This window comes from Temnothorax curvispinosus, unplaced genomic scaffold (assembly GCF_003070985.1).
Source record: "Temnothorax curvispinosus isolate PA1 unplaced genomic scaffold, ASM307098v1 QBEX01014594.1, whole genome shotgun sequence".
NCBI classification, from domain to species: Eukaryota; Metazoa; Arthropoda; class Insecta; order Hymenoptera; family Formicidae; genus Temnothorax; species Temnothorax curvispinosus.
In genome coordinates, this window is record NW_020224374.1 from 307634 (window position 1) to 327843 (window position 20210).

Genomic DNA, 20210 nt, shown 5'->3' on the forward strand with positions numbered 1-20210 from the left:
GGGGGGGGGGGGGAGAACTCCGGATAGTCAAGTTCCGATTTATATTTCCGCAGAGTAGCTCTCCGAATTGCAACGGTGATTATGCGTCGCTCGGGGAAATTGTTTCGACATTCCCTGACATTTCTCTCTGCGTCAGTAGTTGTATAAGAACGATTGGCGCAAGAACGATCAAACAAGAGGTCTTTTGTATCATGGCGATTGTTGCGAAAGCGTTCCCGGTAAAAGCGCAGTCTCTTTTACACGATTCTTTTAAACGTTAAGTGAATATCTGTCGGTGCAAATTAGTAGTATATATCTTTTTTATTCACATTATGCTAATCAAAAGCATCACGTTTTATATTTCCTGTCCAATTTTAAAGCAAATTTCATGTAAAAGTGCAACTTTTTTTCGCAAACGCTGCATGTTCGATCACTATATTCAACGACATGCTGATTGAGCTTTTAATTAAGAGATGCCAATTGGTTATCGTTAACATGAAAAAATATTAAAGTTGTATCGTTTTTTTAATTAAAAAATTTACTTGTAATAATGTAAAAAAAAAGTATTTTTTATACAGGTTACATAACTCATACCTCTTTTTTTATATCACGTAACGTTACAGAGACCGTTAAAATAGAATGGCGTAACTGGAAATTGCGATTTTTATACGAAAGCTTACAGAATATCGTGGCTGATTCAATCAGATTTGTCCGAGTTGATCTTATTGTTAGTCGCGGAATCGTAAAAGGGGGGCGATGCCGGATAAGATTCGATACAGAGGACGTGCCACGCTTACATGGAATGCATTTTTTAAGCGAGTAGTATCTCGTGCGGTAGGCGTGATAAATGTTAATGCGGCGATAAAAACTCTAATGTTTGACGCAAGAAAATGACACGACGCAAACTATCGATTTAAACCGAGGGTCGTGCACGGCATGGTAATTTGTTGCGGGGCGACTACTGATTTGCTTTAACGTCGCGCGCCGCCCCGAGACAATGCTTTTTTAGTTGGAGCAAAAATCAGTTAGACGTATTTTATTGTGATTATCCGGCGCTTTGGCGAAAATTTCTTTCATACCGCAATTAAAAGTCGATCTAATATTTATGTTTACCGTAAGCGGCTCAGGTAAGCGTTAAGCGGACTTGCAAATGGGATTCTTATTTGCCTCCATTGTCCGTAATTCGCGACGCCACTTCAGGATCCGTCGAAGGACTTGCGAGAGACACCGAAGGCAAGATGGGCGGGCGATAAAACGGTTTGTCGAAGTCGGAGGCCAGCGCTACGGGAAATGAGGGGCCTTCGAATATACATGCGTTCCTATCGCTACGTGCCGTCGCGTCGCGAAGAATTATTGAATATTTATCTCTGTCCGCGTCTGGAATGGGTAGAATTCTACGCGATATCATCTGACGAGCAACGGGGAAGTTCAGACAAGCAATATCGCACGTTGCGTTTTTACCCTTCTTATTGTATCGATTGCTCGCCAGTCGTTCCTTTCCCGGGGGGAAAGGTGACAAAAAATTTTCCACCGCGCGAATAACGTATCAAACGATAGGTAAAAAACTTATAGACCGTTTTTCTTCGTCTGACAACCTTATCGTGCGTGCAACTACGCTGGGATTGCTCGAATTTCTCTGCGTGAAAGATGCACCGCAGCGTGACGGACCCCCGCCTTCATGTATTAGTATTTCATTCCCGCGTATCTGATTTCGACGCAGGCAAAATAACCTTGGATGAACTTTTAAAGTTCGAAGCCGACAAATATCGAGCGACGCTCTGATTTATGATTGCCAAGTTCGCTAGGTGAAAATTGCGGTTGTCCCGATAAGACCTAAATGGATGAACACACCGTGCCGATTTATACTCGTGCGCGTATAAGGCGCTCCGGGCGTGAAGCTATAACTTTGATTACTCTTGGGGACTCACCCCTATTACTCTACGGACCGTTTACGAACATGATATTCAAGGAGCTAAATAGGAAGCGATATCGATTGTTTTAAATTTGGTTTCCAACAGTGACGTTAATTCGTAAGAAACGTGTAGGCACTGCGGCATTAGTTCAAAACTTACAGAAACCTTTTGTCACTATTTGAAATGCTTTGATCGATTAATTCTGATTTAGTCGTGCTTTTTCTTTGTTGAAACTTTTATAGTAAAGTTGTAATCTAAAATGAAGAAGGAATCTAAAATACATAGGATAGAATGTTCATCCATAACGGCGTTCGACGTGCAAGTTAAAAAGGATTACTTCGCGTGATTCGCAGTATTGTGGGAATTAAACTGCCTATTCTAATTCAGGATATCCAAGTCGTGATAGAAGCAAACATTTCACAATGGAAAGTAGAACGTTACAATATCGAACTAACGTGCCCTTTTGCAACGCGTGCTCCGAGATACGCGACAGCCGAGTCGCGAAGTTATACTTAATCCTAAAATTAGCCTATCGTACTAATTTATCGGGTTGAAAGTTATTTTTCTCTTGAAATATTCTTGCGCGATCATCGGAAAATAAAATAGTAAGTATATTTCGAACGAGTCACGAGAAACGCAACGACAGATATACGCCGCCGCCGCCGCCGCCGTCGCCATCGAATCAAACGTTTTGTCAAGAAAAATGGAACGACAAATTCCAATCAACGTGTGTTCGCGGCCTCTTTGTTTTACGACGGTGTGCAGCGTACGGGAAATACGCGAAACTATTCCAATCTCCCGGATCGAGGTAGGTACACCGTGTAACGAATCGGATCGTAGATCCTTCCTCACTCACATACGGGGTTCTTTCCTTCACTCGCAGAAGTAAAGGGGTAGAAGGATAATTTATAACTCGCAGACACACCGATCGATTTTATTAAACGACACAAACGTGTTAGCGTTTGTAACTTTTGTTTCTTCTCGTTACGTCCGCAAAATCCATACAAGTGCCGCGTTCTGATCTCGGAAGATGCGGATACGAGAAAAACAAAAAAATCGTTATACGAAAATGTACACGGCGTAGCAATTTAATAATCCTAATGTCTGCAACGCGTGCCAGAATCGATGAATCTGTCGCGCGCGCGGTGCACTCTTGGCATTTCTTGCATTCCGCGATATTTACCGAATCGAGCCCAGCGTCGAGACCGGCGGCAATACCGCCGTTCGGAAGTTCCTGAATGCCGGCGGTGGTGCCGGCGGTGGTAGTCGTAGTCGTGGTGGTGGTTGTGGTGCCCTGCGAGCCCTGCTGCAGCTGCAGAGTCGTCTCCTTCGAGGGCGCGCCGGAGTAATGGGCGGCGGTCGAGGTCGCGGCGCCGTTATGCGGCTTGGTGGCATCCAGCAGCACCTTCAGCGACGCTATCGCATGCAGCTGCGTCGCTTTCTCGTCCACCTTGCCTGAACAGCACCAGAGATGCAGGTTAATGAGGGCGAAGGCACGCTGCATTTAGCTCTTAACTGTGCGATCATTTCGTAGTTGAATTTACAACGAAATTGCACGGCGTTTCGTCCGCGACGCAATTTGTTTTTGTAAGCGATTTCGAACATGAATCTCTGCAACTTCTAATTTTTTTAACAGGGCGAATATTAGGCAGCAAGAGATGATGTATTTCGAAGACCGCAAAAATAATCAAGAAATTTGGCAGTTGCAGATTACATCTGCAATAGGAGTAATTTCTGTTTTGGTGTTTATTAGAGCGACTATTGACTATGATTGGCAAAAAGCGTAGATACATCGCGCAGACCATGCGAAGATCATGTTTAACCGCGCTAATTACAACGTTTATAGCGTGTTTGAGCTGTTTTGTCAGAAATTGAGTCGGCTTCTCTGCTGTGTGCATTAATGCCGTTGCCAGGGTGCAATTATATCGGAGCGGGTTCGTTGCGTTCGAGCAAATTTCCCAATGCTCGCAAATTCCGCGCTTCGCCGAGTTTCCGATTGCGATCAGAAAATAGGGAAATGTCGTTCCCGGGCTCCGATGTCTTTTGTTCTTATTTTACGCCAGGCCGAGCGAGCGTGAGACATTTACAAAACGTCGATCTGCGTGAGCCGCGTATCAAATTTCTTTCTTTATTCGCTCCGTCGATTTCCGCAACGTTGGTAAATCGGCGAAAGATTGAAAATGCAACTCTTCGAGATAATCGCAAGATACATAAAAATTCGTCGCATGCAGTTCTACCCTTTAATTCTACAAAATGTATACAAAATACTGTCGCTTTCGTCGAGATATATTGTACTCTCTACGGACTTCTACAATCTCCAACCTTAAGAGAACAAACATGATTCGTTAATTTACTTAGAAGTGATTCTCGATCTAAAGTCTATGAGCAGCTTGTGTGAGCATCCTTCTTAAGTTTTTGTAAACGCTATTCAGTTATGTTGTTGGCTTGCAATGCAAATGCAAATGTCAATTCTTCATCGTGCAAATTCGAAAAAAGAACAAGATTTAACTTTTTTATTCAATAACATTTTACGAAAACTTCGCAACCAGTGTATGCGTTTTATTGCAATAATCAAAATGTTAATTAATTTAAAAACCAAATAATCTCATGCATATATAATGTAACTAATAAATATTGTTTACAAAATTTATCAAGAACACAAAATTACCATGCAAAAGAGGAGAGTTTATTTTATTTGGTACTAAAACTTAAATGTAATTTTGTTTCAAAATTGCGAAAATTTATTTCTATTTAAAAATCGTTTTTTTCCTAAAATAAAAATTCTAGAATTAATAAGTATTTAAATATTAATATTGCATAATGTTGTTCTTTCATAAAAATACCATATGACTAATAATATATGTATTATAATGTGTACTGTGTACTATAATTTTTGCTGCGTTAGGTCTCCAATTTCACTTCTGAAGTGATGTGCAACATGCAGCGGAGCATAGAAAGCGTTCGCGCGGCGCGATGATATATATATATATATATATATATATATATATATATATATAAGTATATCAAAGGCAAATATTAAAATTGAAAAGAATAAGATGAATACGAGCTTCCGTTTACAGGGAGCACCCATTCACTTTTGTAGAGTAATTTTATTTCGGGAACAAGCTCTTAATTTTTTTTTATTTTTCGACTTTATTGAACCTTGCCCAAAATTAATTTGCGTTTAATCCAATGCAGATAATTATTGCCGCAAAATTTAGCATGCTCCAAGCTAGCGGACATGAAATATATAAATACATATAATATAGGAACAGGACATTTGTGTATGTATGAGGCACGTCCGTTTCCGCTATGTACAATTCACAGTGCGCCATGTGTACAGATCATGCATAATTTAGGATGTACATAAGTTCTATAGATAGCTTTGGGGAGAGAATTCGAGAACTCGAATGGTCTTGCCGCTAAAAGGGATCATCGTTATTTCAACAAGTAGTCGATCAATCGACATTATATCTATTTCTCTGAGTGCTGAAACCTTTCCGTGATCGTAAGACTCTTCTTCTTCACGTTTGTTGTAACCTTCGTTAATAAACGAGAAGTAGAATTATCGCACGTGTGATTTAAGAGGGAATAAATTTGAATGATTTTGGAGAACGAAATGATTTCGCAATGTGACGAATTAATCACTTACGGATAATCGGCCATATTCAATTGGTTCGACGATTAATTATTAATGGGTCTTACGTATATGCAATAAAGGAAGATAAATCTGTATAATCATATGTGATTACTTGCTCCATTCACTCAACTGACGGGATATCCATTTTGTGTTGCATTGCATTGTAAGAAAAAAAAGATTCTAAAAATAGAAAAATACAGAGTGAAGAAAAAAGAAGGAATAATTTATCAATTATTCGTTTTTTGACACAGTTCTCTCATAGATTTTTTATTATTTTTTTTTACATTTCTTTACGCTATAAAAACAATCAAGACAAGTCACAATATGTAAGTTACTTTAAAGCTTTCTGTATCATTTGTGATAGCCGGCATATATTTTATAAGCGAACTTTGCAAGTCATCATCAAAATGCATTCGTCAGAAAGTATCGTGAAGTAACTATAGCTAACAATCTGTTTTCGCGAACCAGTTGTGAGGTGCTCCAAATATGTCGGTTACTACAGAGCTCGTGCGAACTTTTGCCGCTGCTCGCTAGAAGTGGTTGAAAGTCAAAACGAGAAGTTGACGGGTAAAAAAAAGCGCGGAGAAGCTGAAATTCGGTATTATATGGAAATAAAATAGAGTCGTTCTCAGTGGGGTAACGTAGTTTGTTATTTATTTCGGCTCTCTATATGCAACACACGCTATCCGCGCATACATCTATAGCTCTTTTTTTTAATTCCAGAAATTGGATCTCCCCGCGATGCATAACACGGGTCCATCCGTACGGTGCTTCGTAACATTAAAAAGAGAATAACGGCGCGAAAGCGATAAAAAATATCTGCGGTGCATCCATATTTGCACAAAGCTGTTTCAGATGTAAGGCTTTGTTTGAAAAAATGATATCGTTTTTCAACCATTTATTTGCAGTTTAACATTCTGAGCGGGTTTACAAAAAGATACGAGCGCGATAGGGAAAGGTCACTTCGCATGAGTAACGTCGTTATCGCGATTATATTTTTGATAAACAAATCGTTGAGAGATCAAAGACTTGAGCCTGATTCAAAATCAATTGCGATACGATCTAGCGGACTGACAAAACTATGATCATTGCTCTGTCCGTGGCGTGAGTCGAGCTTAAAAGGGCCCACCTAACTCACACCGCTTATCGTGCTTCGTGCTAAGGGATCACGGATCTGCGTGCGCGATGCCAGCAGTAGGTCAAAGAGAAAAAGCTCGAGTAAGTGGCCTTCATCCCCCGAAGGTGGGAACGAGGTGAGAAAAGAAAGGCGAAGAGCCCGGGGGCTAGAAAGTAGAATGCGATAGTAGTATCGACCCCGACGCTGCCCGGAGCAAGATGGGTAGCCAGAAAAAGGAAGTGGGTGGAGGGAAGGATGGGTCAGAAAGAAATGGCGAGGAGAGAACGGCGAGGAAAAGGTCGGTTAGCTATCGTGTCTCAATCTGTTAAACTCACAGTCGATTATCAGTTTCGAGATGGTGGAAAGCTTCGGTCGGGAGTGTGTAACGTCGGGAATCGGAGTCGGTATAAGGTTCGTAGGTTCGTGATATAGGAACGGGCTCGACAGGGCACTGCCTGTTAACCCACAAAACTCAATCAACCCGCGTTTACTCGGCCTGCCTGGCTCCCGCTTTATAAACAATTAAAAGCATCAGCTGTCGGGAATGGGTAAAGTGACATCGAATAATGCGCGAAAGTTGCGACGCGTTCGCCGGAAATGTTTTCTATAGTTGTCCGACTGCGAGGAATTCGTGCATAGTTAAAGACTATGCGCGTGGAAAACTAACAAGGGGGTGTCCTGTTCCCCGTGGTGGAATAACAGCTACTATGTTAACAGGTGCTTTCGTATTTGTCCAGTCGTCGAAACGAGCGCAACGCGTCATTCGAGCGAATAGAAAAAGGGCTTTAAGAGGATTTTAGCCATACGTTGCGTTCGATTGGGGTTAGATATAATGGATGATCTCTTAAGTCGAATTGAGTGATTAGAGTGAAGCTAATTAATCGACTGTTAGTGCATTTTAGTTATTTAAACTGCAAACTGCAAATTGTTTTAAAAGTTTTTTCTATATTTTATTTCAAATTTTATTACAGAATAAATAAATTTTTAGTTATTTATGCACAAATAACTTATATTAAAAAATTGATTTAAGGAATTTATATTATCAATATCATTTGCATGTATTATACGGTTAATAAAGAAAGTAACCAAATAAGATTCCCCACATGTCTTATATAATCCTGTCATTTATCTTAATAATATATCTCGCCTTCGGAGAAAGTTCGATAACGCGGAGATTGTCATTATAAGTTCAAGCTGCATAGATAGAGAGTCACCTAAATCAAAGACTATTAAATTCCTGAAAGCACCCTGGCCGAGTTAATCAGAAACGGTGTCTTCCTTATGGAAACGACGTAGGTTTCAATAACTCTTTCCCGTCAGATTTCAATAACTCGTCTCGGGGTAATCTCCTTTTAAGTTAAAATGGTCACGGTAGTACTACTGGAGATAATATCAACGAGTTTCGCTGTCATCCGGCCCCGTTTAGCGAATTATACAGAAATTTAAATCCGAGACTTCGAGTACTTGCCCTATCCATTTACTCTTGCCATTTTGTAGGCTGAAGACAGGTACCTTCCACATAACCGAGAAGATTTTTTAGTTTCACAGCCTTTCAAAAATTAAAATAACAAAATTATCGAAAATAGTACGATGTAAAAGCGTGAGTTTTATATGTATATGAAAGTCGATATAGAATACGATTATAGGCCTGTTCGTTTTCGCTGCACTTCTGAACTAGTGCAATAAGTTAGAATAAAAGAAAATATATTTGTTTCACTCCAACTTATTGCACTAGTTCAGAAGTGCAGAGAAAACGAACAGGCCTATGTGCGCACCAGGTGTGGCTAAGGAAGAAACATTTTATCAACTATCACGATCCTCCGCGTACTTGAAGATTGCACCAAGAGACCCTTGCCCTTTACATCCTGTTACAGCCTTGCCTATCTCTCGTCATTTCGGGTGTACTCCGAGAACTCTCAGCAAAATCGATACCGCGCTTCTTTTGCCAAACACTTCGACTAAGGTCGATCGATTTTGTTAAACCGGGGCCTTTCGTTGCCGGCCGGTATCGAATACTGCCTCGCGTGTAAGCGATTAAGGGTGCTAGGTAATTCTAATGCAAAACCCGACGTGATTGATTGCTCGCGCTCGCGCGCCGCGCCGTCTTCGGCCAGAAACCGCAGGGATACACAGAAACCACCGCAAAGATCCTGCTGACACTCGGCCGCAAAAGTGTGCCCATTGTTTCGCAAAACGTCGAGCCAAAGTGTAAAAATATCTATATGTTGTTGATTTTTTTCAGCCGCAAATTTTATATCATCCAATGATATGAATTTTTTATCAGAGTATATATAAAATATTCACGTTAATGTCATATGGATTAAAGAGATGAATTTGCTCATTCAATTAAGCTTTTATGCGAATTTCCCGGCAAATTATTCTTTTCAATAAAAAAAAGTATTATTAATAATTCAGCTTTGTAAAAGGACAATCCCGACGTTTAAATATTAATTATTAGAACTATTATAATATTATATTATATACATAAAATTAATTATTCTATATTCGCACTGAGGGATGAGTCGGTAATGCGATTCGAACGATTGCGTAGAAGATTGTGCGTATAATGCTTGCGCGAGCTATCACTCTTGTATATGTATGTGTAATCCGATGATAAATAATTCGACGACTATACGGCGCAGAATAAAGCGGATAATATCATACCAATCGTAACAAAACGAAGTAATAAAGTTTAACAAACAGGTTGATACATCTGTGACCTACTAATGTAATTGTCAAGCGCTATATAAACTAAGTTTCATACAACTTTTCCATTTCTAGGGACGTTATGTACTTGGAAATCTATCAGGTAAACGCGAACGGCTTTCTTCTCGCGATCGTTGATGCAGCGATGCAAAGCAGAATGTAAACACATAGCATGAATTTAACATAATTCTTTTTTGTAGTGCAAAAATCCTTCTCCCGTTCTCGATTTTATGAATTCTAAGAATGTATTACTAGTAATATTTATTATATAATTCTCTAATGCTGGCACCTGATATAAATCGAGCACTGCACGGTTACTTTCTCTTTTATCGTAAGAATATAAATATTTTATCTTTTATTCTTTTTCATACGTTATAGCTCGTGCCAGTCTCTGCATGGCTACAAGATTTCCTATGGTATCTCTATTAATTCAGGGTTTATAATCTCTGGCGGGACCTACTTAAGCTTTTATATTAGTTCCTTGTTAATAGAGATTTCGGTGCCCAGGAAAAGAAGTTGGTTACACTTTGACCATCCCTTCGTTTATCCTCATCATCAATCGTGGCGAGCGACTTTTTTAGAAGGGTAATATGTTAATAATCATATATATATATAAACATTTCAACGATGCAATACTGCATTGCGACACGAGCTAATGATAAAAAAGATGATACCGGAAAATTGTAAAGCGCGTCGCGAGCGATTTGTAGTAATATATTATAATCTACAGCTTTATCTTCGTACAGTGCTTTCACATATATTTGAGGAGGGTGAGACTTGTGCTTGCCTCGTTTAATTTAATTAAAACGACGCGGTATACAGCCTCTTACATAATTTGATTGGAAACTTGCGATCGCCACAGTCGTACTTGTAAATAATGAGAATATGGAGATTTTTATTCCCGGCCAGATTTTAAAAGAAAAGAGAGAAACCAGCTTTGGGGATGGCACAAACGGCGGATCCGAGAGCGTCTGTAGAGAAACAGAGAGCGAGTCCTTGGTCGCCGTCGTCGGCATTATCTCGAGTGGTGTCTGGATGACGTTAAAGCGTCGGAGTTAAAGGAAGGGAAAAGGAAGGCGAGCCCCAAGTGTGGATTCGCTAGTTACGATCGATACGCGTTGGTTTCTAGGTCAGGGTCCCGATACACACTCGCCACTCACCGCGCCGCTCAGGATATACTCAAAACGCGACCCGCAAATTTATTCCGAAGCCACCGAGCGACGCCGCCGTCGTCGCCGTCGTCCGCGCCATCCGCTGGCGAAACGCATATCCCGCTTCCCTTCTCGTTTCTCTCTCTTTTCCTTCGTTTTTTCTGCTGTGCGATCGCGGAGAGTCTGGATCCCCGCGAAAGATGCAAATGCGGAATCGAGGATTACGTACGCAAATCTATTATGCGCGCCACGGAGAAGCAGGATATCACTGTTTCCTCGCCGATGGGTCGGCGTAAGTACGTGCGCTTTTGAAATCGTCGCGTATTGAACGTATTTCCCACGCTTTCCAGATTAATGACGTGCTTCCGTCGCGACGGAAACGTAGGCGGAAAGAAAAGAGAGCGCTATATGGTATGGAGCGCGCGGGATTCTATCGCGCGTTATTTCCGCGCGGACTCGTGGATGTGACGACCGAGTGTCTAAAATAACCTTTCCCGTATTTTTTCGGACGTTGAACAATTTTTAGGGGATGGGGGCGCATTGTCGGAATATAACTTCTATCTCTCTATATTTTGTATTTTTGAATGTACTGAACGAGGAACGACGATTCTTCTCTTTCTCGCTGCTTTAGGGCCCCCGCGGAATGAAAAATATAAGGAACAAGGAACAGATATTAGCGATTAGGACTAGGGAATCATGAATAAAGCTGGTATAGCATTGATACACAGCTTCCGATAGGTTAAAAATCTATCGCCTGTGTCATTTCCTGTTTCTGCTGCCTATGCTTTTCATTGCATCCGGTTTTATCTGTTCTTTATTCCTTAAATTTTTCATTGTGCGGGGACCTTTAGGAAGAAGTTGTCAATCATAGAACGTTTTACGCAGTCGAAGTGGATCACCAGTTACAGTTTTATACAATAAAGCGCTGCACTGTCCACATCTATCTATCTGGACATATCGATAGCTCTACAATTTCTATCGGTATATAACTCTAAAGTTTGGGTGAGTTAGCCTATATCACGGGATTAGATGGCCGCGCGCGGATTGAAGTGACACGAGACACGTACACGTTCAAGTGTGTCACACTCGAACGGGAAATCGAGCAGGCATCACTTGGGATATTACGTACCGTATTTTCGAGTGATACGAGTCAACCGTAACATCGTGGACGAGGTATTCCAGCCGCGGTGAAGGAGGCGTCAAACGATAGTATAAAAGCCGATGAAAAAATAAAAAAAAAATCAAATTGGTGCTAGTGAAGTAATTCACTTCGCCAGATTTTTATAGGGGATAAAAAGAAGGAATATAAGGAAAATCAACCAAGATTCTCTAAACTTTAAATAAACTAGCATCTGTAGCCATTAAGCTTTGTAAATTTATAGAAAGGCTGTCGTAACTTTTTTAGTCCTAATTACGCCCGTTAAGATCATATTTCCGCGCGCGCAGAGAATTTCTTCCGTAAAATATCAGCGAGAGGGTCAATGCTATCATAGAGAGAGGCGAACAAATATACGGACTTCCATTTCGTTTTCGGCCAGCTCTCGGCAGGCTCGCTGATCGATGCTGAGAATTAACATGCTGCCGAGCCGAACGGCCGCAGCCATCGCTTTGCGCGATATAATCCGAACGTTCTCACGTCAACTCGTCGGTCTCGTATTTTTTTTTCTATCTCATGGTGAATACATACTAGTGCAAACTAGTGCGAGCATTACGAGTTAGAGCGAAAAATACTTGATAATTCGTGGAAAAAAGGGATGAAATTTATGGTAAATATACTTTAATAAGCTACGGTCTCCCAGAGATTACTACTCGCTTTCTTATAGATAACCTTAACGTAAAAAATTGTCGCAACTTTATTCTTCGATCCGTAATTTTTGTAAGAATTAAAGCTGGTGCATTGAAAAATTAACTCTTGAAAAATAGCGATGATATAGCATTTTATCTGATGAATAAAATGTGATAACGAAAAATGTGACGTAATAGACATTAGACATGAAATGCAATTATTGCGGGAAAAAAGCGGAAGGAATATCAAGGGTGACTTATCAGCGTAATTGCCCGAAGTGTAATTGTGTCTTCTACACAATAGATCGATTACCCATCGTCCATCCGTCCCGATATTTTTGTAATATTCACGCATTTCCGTGTCGGATAAATTGCGATGCGAAATTCCGCAGTCGTATTACAATCGCAGCGAACTGTTGCGTTACATTATTCTCATTGACATACAATCTCTTTAGCGATAATTCCCGATAATTGCTTCTCGCAATCGCAGTAGTATCGCTTTTGTTGCCTTCGAGTAACACTCTCACTGAAATCGCGGGAGAGCAAACCTCTCCGAAACGTGTCATTGCGCTGGAAATCTCTTTTCCTCCCTAAGACCGTTTGCGGCGTTCACAGGATTATCGGATCCATCTAATCGGATAATCGCATGCTTATCCTTGGAAAACGACTGCACATCCGCCCCTATTCAGCGGCCCTATATACCCTCGAAACGAATTCGCGCGACGGCGCGGGCGTTTGTTAACCGCTAAATTAAGTACAGAGAGCTCTCTGGCGCGCGGCACACGGCTGATAGAGATCTTAATCCACGAGCTAACCCGGCAACCTCGTAGGATTGATTTCGTACTGTACGTATACGTGCTGTGTAAGCCGTAGACCGTAGACGGCTGCACAAATGGGTCAGGTCACGCGCCACTGCGAAGAAAGGGGTGACCATCAATTAGAACGGCCCTCTTTCGCACGACAAACCGTGCAGCCTGTCACCGCCCGCGTTTTGTCTACTGAAGCGCCGATAAATGTGAGCTGTCCCTATTTTTGAGCCGATCCGTATTAATGGTCCGCGTATACGCGGACGTAACAAAGAGACTCGTTTGTCGTCAGCGGCAAGAGGCCATATTTTCCAAAGTATTTCCGCGTTTACCTTCGCTCGAAGATATTTGGAAAATGCGCGGTGCATTACGCAGTGATGTTTACGCGATAATTAACCGTTTGCGCTTCAGAATTAATAGCAATTACCGGAATTATATAAAACGGAGTTAAATGATATATCGCACGTCGGCTTTAAGCGGCATTCTGCGGAGATTTTCCTCTCGTCTCTCGCGCGCAATTGTTCACGCACTCTGTTCGCGGAGCGGTCTTGTTTCATTCATTATCTGTTTATCGTGCAAGATTGATGTGCAAGATTCCACCCGAGGAAAACCGAACTAACAAAGGAACCTCGCAAACTCGAAAATTCTGATTTTAATGAAACTTCCTACACATGTAGGAGGGGTAAAAAAATGAATTTAGAAATTTTTTGTTGCTGCCCAAAAATGGTTTTAAGGGGCGAAACCACCACTCATATGTAGAGCGGTTTTTACTTTTCTCGATATATCTAAAAAAATATTTGAGATATCAAAAAATGTTTCTTATAAAAGTTTTATAGTAAAATCTTTATTCAACAACATTAATATAATATTTTTTAAAAATAATTTTTTAAACAAAATTTTGATTAAAAATTAGAAAAAAATTTGTTTTTAAAATTTTATTGATGTGGTTAAATAGAGATGTTTTTACCATAAAACATTTATTTGAAACATTTTTTGATATCTCGAATACTTTTCAAAATATATCGAGAAAAGCAAAAAACCGCTCTTATACATATGAGTGGTGGTTTAACCCCTTAAAACCGTTTTTGGACAGTAACAAAAAATTTCTAAATTCATCTTTTTATCCCTCTTACATGTATGGGGAGTTTCATTAAAATCAGAATTTTCAAGTTCGCGAGGTTACCTTGTAAGACACACCGCCGCGCGTAGCAATGGCATTTTCAGAAGGGATCAGCGGGAAATTCGCGCCCGCGCCGCTGCGTCGCCGTATTATACCAATCCGCTAATCCGAGTCGTTTAGAAAATCGAAACGTTATCGCGTTTTCTCCACGCTTTTGTTAATACACCGCTGCGTGTGCGGCGACTGTGACTGTGCGCGGGGGCCACGATAAAATAAATGTTCTCCGTCCGCCGCTCGCTCGCGCGCCCGCGCTTCGATCTATAAATGCACGCGGGTGGCCGCGAACAAGGGAGAAATATCACGGAACGGACTCGCATTTATTCATCGGCCCCCCCAAGCGGTGCTTTCACGCGTCGTATCGCGCGCACTTAATCCTCCGACGTTTCTGATGTACATATCGCGATTGAGAGCCGTGCCTTGTTATCCTTTTCCGCTGACATTCCCCGAGATTTTACTCTGTCCCCGTCGTCCCCGTTTGTTTAATCGCGGATCGACGTATTAATCGGAAATACGAGCGTTCGCGCGGAACAATCGTCAATTTAACGATCCGGGAACGCAGGTGCGAGGATGTCGTTTGTGTGGAAGATAGTCGTTCGGGGCGGAAATTCGAGACGGCCAGGTCGTATATCTGGCGATAATTGAAAACAAGTAAAGCCCCAGGCTTCATTTCAGACATGTCAGATGGAATCCTTATTGATTAACTGTACAGAGTTCAATTGTTGTAATTTATGCTCTTCGGATATTAATTGAAAAGCTCAGCGTGGCAATTAATCAAAATTCACGTTACAATCAGCTCGAGGTAAGTTTTCGTTGTTATAACCGTTTCAGCGGAATTTATCCGATTGTAGTTCTTTCGATTATAAATGGCTGAATTGAAATATTGCGCGTACGATAACAAACACTTTGCATTCGCGTGTATTGACGAATTTGTAAGAATCACGTTTTTATAAGAGCTTATGTGGTGACAAACATATGCGCGTTATAAAATATTCAGGCATAGATGGCGACGTGAATAGGATAGATATATATGAAAATATTTATTTGCAAGACAAATGAGAGAGCGTGCTCGTGCGTGTGATAAGACTGACAAGTGTGCAAACATATTTTTCAATCGGCAAACACGAGCCTATTCGGTGGGGGTTTTCGGGTTTTAGCGTACAGAAAATAAATCGAAGTTCGATTGAATGCTGACACGAGCTAAACTCTGCTAAACGAGACATCCAGAGTCGCGAGAATATTCGAATTAACGGCGCGAAAAACGTAATTGAGCGTAATGTATGTGCTAAACGTTTGCGGACGGTTAACGGACGATAACGCTAATAATTTAGGACGGAAAGTATCATGGCATTGACTTCCTACGCGCTTCCAATCTCTCCACCAAATTATTTATTAACGGACGGCTATAGCCTGAGGCACGACCCAGCGATCACGTTCGTCATCGATAACTATTTTTGGACGCATCCCGAGCACAGTGAAAATTTAAACCAATCAAGCTCTAGGGGCGCTCGATACGAAAATTCCTGCACGAGGAGTTTTTTCCTTTTTTTAATCGAGCTTGCATAGCGCGCATAGATGCAACGTCGCTAAAGCCTCTCGCATATTTATCAGAAGGAGGATAACTTGTTATAAAATATCGTTCGTTAATCGATAGTTACGTCTTCCTCTTGGATTAATCGATATAGTCATCCTCTTGGATTCTATAAATATAATGGGGAAAAAAATCGCGAGGAGTGCAGAGAAATATAAGTATAACATGCAGCGTGCATTAAAAGCTTTTTACCGTCGCGATCGATACGACACACACTCACACACACATACGCATGCTGTAGATCTCTGACAAACAAGCTCTCAATTCAATATAGCAAGGCTATATACTATCTACACAGCTACGTTTGTCATTCATGAAACTGTTGTTGTCAAATCGACATGCGTCCTCTGAAAATGTGGGCACCGTCCTTATTTCACGCACATTTCAGACGTCGTTGCGACATCCAACGAACGAGCGATGCTCTCTATAACATTGAGTTTCGATCTGACAATATGCGGTTTTACAACGAATCTACGAAGAAGCTCCCCAAGTAATGCGCTTCCGCGTGATTCTTTCTGCTTTGAATGTCAAGCCAGTTTCAATATCATCTTTCACACGATAAAGTAAGTGAACAGATTTCTTTGGATTAGAGGGGGACGGTGCTTTTCGGTTTTCGCATTAACGTAAAAATTGTGCAAAAATTATAAATATTACGTCACGCGATCATTCGACACAGAGAAACTTTCATCTAACAATGAAATACACAAGATACAAATTGCACGTTCCAATAATAATGTAAATTTTAAGTATTATCATCTTCACCTAGACATAATTCGTTAAGTTTATAAATTATTACTTGTTTATTAAATAAATAAATTGCGAATTTATCAGCCGAATCAGCCGCGGGGGGTCTTTTGCTATTTGAAATTTACGGCGTTCGAGTTACGAGAGTGAAATTTTATTCCGCGCGGTAGAATTTCCGAAGAGATTAAAGTCTTGAGCACGTATATTAGTCCGTCTGTCTGCTACGTAAAGCCGCGGGGGTTTTTTTTATTAAACGCTCGCATAGTTCTACATTTAAAAAACACTTTATTCGTTGAGCTGTCGGAAATTCTGCGACTTGTCTCAGAGATATGTGTCGTCGGAACGAGCTTCCGAAAGCACGTCGGTTCAGCTTGCCTGCGGCATCATCGTCGCAAAAGCGTCGCCGCGACTGATGTCAATTGTACAAACATGCAACAAATAAAACAGCTATCAATTAGCGTCACAATTGTGCGCTTGCATTTTCCAAGATGTCGCGATTTTCTGTCTATCTATTAATAACGACTATAATAAGAACGATCGCGTTTAAAATTTCATTCTGTAGCATATAATTACATCACGAACAACAATAGCTGTTATCTACGCTAATTAATGGTTGTAGTAATGATCGAGGATCCTCGTTAAGTCGCAACGAAATTGTATTGCTAGAGCGAAAAATTTTGCCGGGCTGCGTTTTCGCGTCGCTCCGCTGCGAGAGATTCTTAATTGGCCTCGATCGAGCATCTATTAATATTCGTTTTCAAACTTCGTAGAAATTTCGTTATCGCTATTGAAGTGTCTACGCGTTGCAGCCACTTCAGTTTGGTCTGATTTTTTAAATAATTGCATTTTTTAAATAATTCCATTTAGTTTAGCGTTGTTCATTTACTTCAGCAAACTTTGAGTGAGAAATAAAGCGCTATTAAAAAAAAAAGAAATATGTATATGTTTCTTCTCCGACGAATAGCACGAATCCACATTTTTCGAAATACCGAAGCTCATGAAAAATGCATGAATCTATCTTGCAAGTGCTATCAAGAGCAGTGTTCCTCATATCAGCTTAATCGAGCGGATCGGGTTTTCGTGGAATTACAGCGAAATCGCGACATCCGTTTTATCAAGAGTCTCCGGCTAGAGCGCGATGATATCGGCGGAATGTGAGTGCTCCGATATCGCGGTACGCGGAACGGAGCGATAAGCGCGCGTGATGGGCATGCACGCGCGAGAGACGTGCGAAAAACGAACGCGTGCGACACATAGAACGACATAGAACAGGCATTAAAGAAAAAAAAACGAGTAATTAAAACGTGCCAACACAGAAAAGCGCAAGGCGCAAGCGAGAGTGATAGAGTGTGGAGTTGGTATACCGGCGCGGGACTGACCGTCGTGGAGCGGATCTATCGTGTGGATCATAAGTTGCAGCAGGCCGTGCCGGAACTTGGCGTGGCTCTCCCGTGTAGAGTGAGACGACGAGCCCCCGTGGGATTGCTCGCACCCTTGTCCGGAACCGGTGCCGACGCCGCTGCCGCCGCCGCCGCCGCTGCTGCTGCCGACCCTGCTGCTGCATCCGGCCTCCCCGGGCGCCGGGATGCTTCCGCACGCACCCGACGCACCGCCCACGCTCGTCTCGCTATTGTTGATTGCGTTCGGATGCTGCTGAAACACACACACAACGCCATTTCGGCGTTCAGTGAAAGGTTTCACAAGGATTGTCGTCGCGCGCGTTTGTGTGCCACTCGAGGCACGTGTGTCACGAGGGAACTATACCGCTATACCGCTCTGTAGGGGTGGAATTGTTCGACATGGATAGGAACGGAAATGTTTTTTTTCTGGAAATATCCCATGCAGGATCAGTTGCATTTGGCTTTCTCTACAACGAGGGAAATTCGGGTATACGCTACGTAACTTTATTCCACGGTTCCATTATCTTCGATTGGAAGGGAAGACAAAAAATCCGTGGAAAATTCTGAATAATTTTGGCACTATGTTTTGCATTTGGCGTATTTTTCTAAATAATAATTCACGATTATTGTACACTTCTTTTATCGCGATTTATTTTGCTATCGATTAATATAGAAAGCTGTAATTAACCCGCGGGGTATCTATGATCAGAAGTAGTCACATCTGTTTCTAATCAGGCTCGTTAATGTTACGACCTTTGCGTTCTCCGGAATATAAATTTTGCTCGTGCGAACAGAGGGAGATTGCCGGGATTAAAACTCGCGCTTAGTAACCACAGACGATATCGTGTGGCCGGGACTAATTAACATTTTCGGTTTGCGTGGTAACAAATGCCACCGCAACATTTAAGCATCACGCGGTTGTGTACTTAGGCCAAGTGGGTACACATTACATCGCCTCATCGCCTTTACTTATTCATGAATCAAGTGGCTCGGTTCTTATTTCACAGAACGCGTTGCAATTAGACTTTCCATTTCGTATCTGAACGTACAATCGAATCGTAGAGTGTTACTTCCGCTTTATAAAATTGCTTAAAGATGAAAGAGTTAACAATTAAGAATTCTAATAGACTCGACTGGCTATCATCGTCAGGACAATACGACCATTTATTTGGGTCAGATTATCGCTAAGGTATTTCAGACCATGGATTTTGATTTGTCTAAATTAACGTAATTTTGATTATTTAAATAATTTTTTACAATAAATTAAATTATTTAAATATGATGCTTATAAATAAGCATAAAAATTACGTTAATTTAGAAAGACCAAAACCCATGGTCTGAAATGTCTTGACGATAATAATCTAACTAAAATTAATGGTCGTATCGACATGATAGCTAGTTGAGTCGATTAGAATTCTTAATTGTTTATTAGTTTCTGGCGAAGTAAATGTTTCTTATTTGGGATGAAAGAGTTCATTTCAGATTAATCCCGATATTTAGATTGTGCGGTTTATCGCGGGTATCTTATGAGCAACGAACGGCGTTATTCACGACACCTCTTTCGTGCCGCGAGACGAGATGAGACTCTCGTCTCGAAAAGAAATTCTCGTCTCGAAAAATCTCATAATTCTATAATAAAATTTTCTGCCGTTTAATCCTTATTTCCGTTAATAAGTAAGACAATTACCTAATCTAAACATATTTACTCCGTAATTTGGCTCATGCATGTAATGGGGCGTTGGAAATCGTGCAGTTCGGAGCTGCAACTTCAAAAAAATCTGAAGCCAAGAAAGCCATAAGAGAAATTCCCTTATAGAATTCTGACATTGGCGTAGTATTTATAATAAATAACTGCAATTTAAAATAAATAAACAACTGTATAAGAAATTGCTTTTTTTGGGTTATCCCTTGAGTTGTGTATGCTTCCTTGAGTATTACGTGTCCTTATTTAACTTCTTTCTATAAAACTGCGAGGGTTTGTTTACGACGAGTTATGCTTCACTTCTAATCAGTCCACAATTTAGGGCCAATTTCACCAACCACAGTTAGTTTAACCGATGGTTAAAGTTAACAGAATTGACCAATAGAAATGAATCCACCCTGCTTTCTATTAGTCAATCCTGCTAACTTTAACCGTCGGTTAAGCTAACTGTGGTTGGTGAAATTGGCCCTTAGTGATGAAGAAAAAAATATTTTTGATT

General features: G+C 41.0%; 1 protein-coding gene across 5 annotated transcripts in view; it reads right to left on the reverse strand.

Annotated features, from left to right (window-relative positions):
• Positions 1–20210, reverse strand: part of LOC112464817 (sodium/potassium/calcium exchanger Nckx30C) — a 66834-nt gene that overhangs the window by 12364 nt on the left and 34260 nt on the right. For 2 of the 5 annotated variants that reach the window (XM_025032047.1, XM_025032045.1), the window contains 2 exons: positions 17974–18259; positions 3076–3347 (listed from right to left, as the gene is read on the reverse strand). In XM_025032047.1, coding sequence (XP_024887815.1) covers positions 3076–3347; positions 17974–18259 — 558 coding nt within the window. Of the gene's footprint in view, positions 1–3075; positions 3348–17973; positions 18263–20210 lie in introns of all 5 variants that reach the window. The other 3 variants (XM_025032048.1, XM_025032046.1, XM_025032044.1) reach the window with 3 other exon arrangements.